Source organism: Arachis ipaensis, chromosome B08 (assembly GCF_000816755.2).
Source record: "Arachis ipaensis cultivar K30076 chromosome B08, Araip1.1, whole genome shotgun sequence".
Lineage (NCBI taxonomy): Eukaryota > Viridiplantae > Streptophyta > Magnoliopsida > Fabales > Fabaceae > Arachis > Arachis ipaensis.
The window spans coordinates 99,074,412-99,080,909 of NC_029792.2; the positions used below are offsets into that span (position 1 = coordinate 99,074,412).

The 6,498-nt window shown below is 38.4% G+C and overlaps 1 protein-coding gene across 1 annotated transcript; it reads right to left on the bottom strand.

The window, feature by feature from the left end:
• Positions 2,913-3,686, bottom strand: LOC110265333. Its single transcript, XM_021108283.1, has 3 exons — positions 3,537-3,686; positions 3,290-3,460; positions 2,913-2,957 (listed from the first exon to the last, which is right to left on the bottom strand). The coding sequence occupies exons 1-3, from the start codon at positions 3,684-3,686 to the stop codon at positions 2,913-2,915; spliced, it is 366 nt and encodes a 121-aa protein (XP_020963942.1).

The following is a 6,498-nucleotide window of genomic DNA, read 5'->3' on the forward strand; positions in this document are numbered from 1 at the left end:
CCAATAATTCTAGCCTATACCACGAAGACTCTGATCGTGAATCAGAAGGCTAAGAGATATGCATTCAAGCTTGTTTTCATGTAGAACGGAAGTGGTTGTCAGGCACACGTTCATAGGTGAGAATGATGATGAGCGTCACATAATCATCACATTCATCATGTTCTTGTGTGCGAATGAATATCTTAGAGAAGAAATAGGCTTGAGTTGAATAGAAAAACAATAGTACTTTTGCAATAATTCATGAGAAACAGCAGAGCTCCACACCTTAATCTATGGTGTGTAGAAACTCTACCGTTGAAAATACATAAGTGATGAAGGTCTAGGCATGGCCGAATGGCCAGCCCCCATAAAGGTCTAAGATAGCATAAGACTAATCAAAGATCAGACAGACCCTTAACATGAGAGTAAAAAGTTCTATTTATACTAAACTAGTTACTAGGGTTACAGAAATAAGTAAATGATGCAAAAATCCACTTCCGGGCCTACTTGGTGTGTGCTTGGACTGAGCATTGAAGCTTTCACGTGTAGAGGTCTTCCTTGGAGTTAAACGCCAGTTTGTAACCTATTTCTGGCATTTAACTCTGCTTTGCAACTTGTTTCTGGCGTTTAACTCCAGAATAGGGCAGAGAGTTGGCGTTGAACGCCAGTTTACGTCATCTAAACTCAGGCAAAGCATGTACTATTATATATTGTTGGAAAGCCCTGGATGTCTTCTTTCCAACGCAATTGAAAGCGCACTATTTGGACTCCTTTAGCTCCAGAAAATCCACTTTGAGTGCAGGGAGGTCAGAATCCAACAATATCTGCAGTCCTTCTTCAACCTCTGAATCTGATTTTTGCTCAAGTCCCTCAATTTCAGCCAGAAAATACCTGAAATCATAGAAAAACACACAAACTCATAGTAAAGTCCAGAAATGTGATTTTTATTTAAAAACTAATAAAAATATACTAAAAATTAACTAAATCATACTGAAAACTATGTAAAAACAATGCCAAAAAGCATATAAATTATCCGCTCATCAATTACTGCTATGAGTTGCTCTATTCTAATCTAGGATCCTCAGTGACTCTGAAGGTACAGAGGTCCCCTGACTTTGAGAAGGAGCAGCAACACTCATCTTTGAACAACTATTGCATATTTCAAAGACTTTATGTATGCCTAGATGCTTGCAAAAAAAAGCTTTCTGCACTATAGGAAGTTCATAGGGTTGGATGGCTACTTTCTGAAAACCCCTCAAGGGGGGCAGCTGTTGATGGCTATAGGATGGGACCCGAATGATCAAATGCTCCCTATCGCCTATGCCGTCGTGGAGTTAGAGACGAAGGATAGCTGGACTTGGTTCCTGAGGCTGCTAATTCATGATTTCGAGTCTGAAACAATTGGCAGGGCAACCTTCATGTCTGATCAGCAGAAGGTAAATATGAACTTAATATTAGCTTCCTCATTTAACTTAATATGCACTTAATATTATGCATACTTACCTCGTTTTGCTAGGGGTTACTGCCTGCATTTGATGAGGTGATCCCAGGTGTAGATCACAGGTTTTGCGTTCGACATCTCTAAAGTAACTTCAGAAAGAAGTTCCCTGGACTGCAATTGAAGCAACTTATGTGGAGATGTGCAAAAGCTACACACTAGAAGGACTGGGAGAGAGAAATGGCAGTGATCCGAGGGGTTAATGTCGAGGCTCACAGGCATCTGAAATCTATTCCTCCAAGATTCTGGAGCAGGTCCAGGTTTAACTTCCATTCCAAATGTGATACTCTTGTAAACAATATGTGTGAAAGATTTAATGGGGCAATAGTAGATTCTAGGGAGAAGCCCATAATTACTATGCTAGAAGAAATTAGGGTGTACCTAATGAGTAGATGGGCTGTTAATAGAAAAAGAATTCAAAAGTTCAATGGAACAATTTTACCTAGAATTAGGAAGAAGATAGAGAGAAGAGGAAGGGCACCGGTGAGTGGAGACCTTACTGGTCTGCTGCACAAACTTATGAGGTTGTTAATGGGTTGAGCAAATATGCTGTTGATTTATCTCTTCGTGAGTGTTCATGTAGGAAATGGCAGCTAAGTGGAATTCCTTGCACACATGCAATCAGCTGTATAAACTTCAAGGGTCTTGAATTGGATGCGTATGTGGATGACTGCTACAAGAGAGATGCCTATGTCAAGTGTTATAAATCCGTAATCAACCCTCTTAATGGCCCAGATCTGTGGGAGCACACAAACTTCGATGATGTCATGCCACCACCTTATCGGAGGCCTAGTCACAGACCAGTGAAGAAGAGGAAAAGAGGACCTGATGAATCAGAGGATAGATGCCAGACGCACTTGTCTAGGAGGGGGCAGACACAGAGGTATTCAAAGTGTGGTGCAGCAGATCACAAGAGAGGAAGGTACAGCAATCCAGCCCATCCCCAAGTCCAGAACACATGCAACTAGGCTCAATACAACAGCAGCAGCAACTCCCCAACGAAGGCTCAACAAGAAGCCCATCAAAAGCTCAACCCAACCACCACTAGTCACTAAGGACAAGGGTGCATCCAGCTCAAGCCAACCAATGATGCACAAGGTCTCTTTCTCTCACAGGATTACACTGCATGTTTCTCCAAGGAAGTTGAGGCTGATGGCAAAACTGCCTCCAAGGGAATGGGGAAAGGTTTGACAATGTTTACTAACTATTTAAGTTGTTAGCTGGTTAATGTAGATCTAGTTTGATGATACTGCTATGGTTGTGAGATTTCATTTTGGTTGGAACTTATTATAGACTACTTATGCCTTATGTTGTGTAAAATGCCCAGAATTACTGCTGTTTTGATATAACTCCAACTGTCATCTGGTTTCATGGATGATATAAGACTATTACCCTTGGTTTGTTAATGAATGAAGTCACATGCTTATGTTTTGGTTTATCTGTTTCTGCTTTCATTGTAATGTTCTGCAAGTACTCTATACTACAGATTATGCATTAGTAAAACAGGCACAAATATTCAGTCAAATTTCATCTCAACCATTTCCACTTTCATTGCTAAATTTTTTTGAAATTACAGACACACACAATCACTTACATACACATATACTCAACTACAATAACCACTTTCAATACCAAATTACTATCCAGCCACAGCAGCAATTTTTAAATTACATAAAGTATTCTTCAACGGCTAACTACAAACTAACTAAAATTGCCCTATTTTCTACCAAAATTTCATCAACCCAGTTTCAGAGGCACCAAACATGGTAAACCCTGGTTGTGATTCAACAAAACCTGCAGCCAGCAACATACACAACCAACCCAGCCAACCATGCCGAACACTACAGCAACCTTCAACTTCCACTCAGATGCCTTCACGTCTGCCTTCAGGGCTACAACTTTCCTCTTCAACCTTGCAACATGCGGATCTTCGCTTTCAGATTCTGGATCTGTCCAACAGAAAAACTGACATTGATCATTAACCTACATCAGCCCACCATACTCAGTGCCCAGAAATAAAACTTTGGGATCAGCTGAGAATAACAAAACATGAACTCACCTCATAGTAGACGCAGCCCCAGAATCGGCGACCTGAGTTTTCTTTGGTTCCGAAAACTCGCAACACTGGTCTCTCTCTATGCCCACAAAGAATCCCCCTCTTCTGCGCAGACCCCCTGCTCTGAGCCGACCTCGAGCTCTCCGACGTCATGGCCGCACTCGAACCCTAGCCCTAGCAGACGCGTTATGCTTCTCGTTTGGGGGTGATGTTTTTAGTTAACAATAAATCTTAATTTTCTAATTCATTATGTAGGTCAACTACCGGTAACAACCTCAGGGGCAAATGTGTCCAAAAAATTTCGTAATTGGGGGAAGGATGATTTTAAAGCGTTTTGTAACGTTCAGGATGTTTTTAATAAAAAAAAAAGCTTGGGGACAAAATCGATTTTGACCCCTGACCTTGGGAACGAAAAAAGTACTTATCCTTTATAGGAACAACAATCCATGCTTTTTGAATAAGATGTGACTATTTCATCTTTAATTTATGTTTTTTTTTTATATTTTCATGAAAGAGCAACGTGATTTAAGGGTAGCATATTTAGTTAAAAACTATGATGCACAGACCCGAGATACAATATGATATAGAACATGTGGGTACTCGAATTTTAAAATTTTATAAAACATAGGAACACGACATACATATAAAATATAAAATATTTTTTAGATAAATTTATATCCATTGTACTATTATATACTACAAGTATTTATTGAAAAATAATAGTAATAGATATTAGGGTTAAGTATTTTTTTTCGTCCCTAAGGTCTGGGGTGAAAATCAAATTTGTCTCCGACCTTTTTTTGTTATTAAAATCATCCTTAACGTTACAAAATATTATAAAATCATCATTTTGTCCATAAACAACATTTTTTGACAATTTTACCCTTTAAACAAAAATAAAAAATATTAAAAAAAATCACCCCACCCCACCCCTTACCCGGTTACCCCAACCCCAACCCCACCTCTTATCTCTACCTAAAACAAAAAAAAAAAAAACAAAAGACAAACAAAAGAAGAGAGAAACAGGGGAAGAAGAAAGAAAAGGAAAGGAAGAAAAGGGAGGTGACGGCGGGGAAGAGTGCGGCCGCCGCCGTCGCCGTCGCTGTCGCCATTGTGTCGTGACTAGAGAGAGAGACAAAACGAGGAGATGAGAAAGAGAACAAGAGAAGAGAGGAACAAAGGGAGAAGAAAGGAAATGAAGAAGGAGGAGGTGACGGCAGGGAAGAGTGACGATGGAGAGCTGCTCTGTTGGCGTCGGGCTCCATCACCGTCGTCGAGCTTTTGGTGGTGAGGGCCTCTGCTCTTCCTCCTCGCTCGATCTGTCCTCTCCTCAACTACAGCTGCGACGGCCACTGCGACGGTAGTAGCTTCCATGCCATCACTTCTTCCTCCTTTTTCCTTCAACCGCAATGGTGACGGACGGCAGCAACACCACCCCTCTTCTCTCTTTTTTCTCTCTTTTGCCTTCTCTCTTTTCTGCATTCTCTCTCTTGAGTTTGAAGGATTGGAATTTGAAATTTTCTGTCTTGAATTCTGAAGGATTGCTGTTCTTGTTGAAGAACTTTTGAATCTGAGATGTTGTTGATTCTGTGCTAGTTTTGTTTGATTTTTTGAAATTAAAAAAATAGTTGGTGTTGTTGTTGTGATGGATTTTTGAATTTGGATATAATGTTATTGTTGATTCTATGTTGGTTTTGTTTAATTTTTTTGAAATTAAAAAAAATTGTTGGTATTGTTGTTGTTACTCTTCACAATGGCAAGATAATTGGTTCATGCCAATGCATCCTTATGCTCAAATTGGTTTCATGATTTTGTCTGAAGAGGAAAATAGGGACATTGACCTTACCCAATTTCTCCTAGCTTCAGATGATAAGATTGGGTGCCAACAATTCGAGTGTGCGAATTCATTGCTCCTTCAATGTCAATGGAATTCATCAAATCTTGGGAACATAGTTCAGAGACTCGTCTTTCATTTCTCTTGCGCACTGAAAGAAAGGCTGAATAGAGAAGGGGATGAGGAAGGGGATGGGGGAGAAAAAAAGGAAGAGATAGGGAGTGGGGGTGCAGGTGGAGGGGAGGAGGTTTTGTTTTTATTTTTTAATATTATTTTTATTATTTATATTAATTATTAAGGGTAATTTGGTAAAAAAAATAAAATTAAAGTAGAAAAAGACAATTTTATAACGTTTTGTAACGTTGAGGATCATTTTAATAACAAAAAAAGGTCGGGACGATTTTCATTTTGGCCTCACACCTTAGGGACGAAAAAAATACTTAACCCTAGATATTATATAATTATGAAAAGAAAAAATAAGTGAATTTATAATCGTTGTTAAATAAAATTATAATTAATTTAAGAATGAGTGAGTTTATAACTAAAATTAAAATAAATTAAATAGAAGTAAACTATTTGATAAAAGATATCTGTATGTATTATAATTTCATTGAGGAGAGGGGTTCAAACCCCCTTATACAGTTCAAGCATTAGACTAGACCAGTATAGGATTGTTTAACCGGTTTTTTGGTCGAACCGACCGGTCTGGTCCGATTCTAATAACTATGCATATAGGTGTGTCCGGAGAAGAATTTTTTATTTCTTGTTAAGACATGGTTGGACACGGCAAACACGCGTGTCGGCCGAGTATCGTGTCCGACATGCGGACACCACAATTCAACGAAGTGTTCGTGCTTCATAGGTTAAAAATAAAAAATATAATGGCGTATTCAATTGAAAGCAATACTTTAGGCTTGTTTAGGTGGATTTTTAAGAAAAGATCTTTTTTTCAAGTTATTTTTTTTAAAAGATCTTATAGAAAAGTAAAAATAATTTTATGTTTAGATACCTCATGTAAAAAGGCTTTTTTATCAATCAATTATGTTTGGGTATAACAATATAAAAGTACTTTTTTGTTTATTTATTACATGAAAAACATATTTTTTTTAGGGAAAAAGATCTTTTAAAACA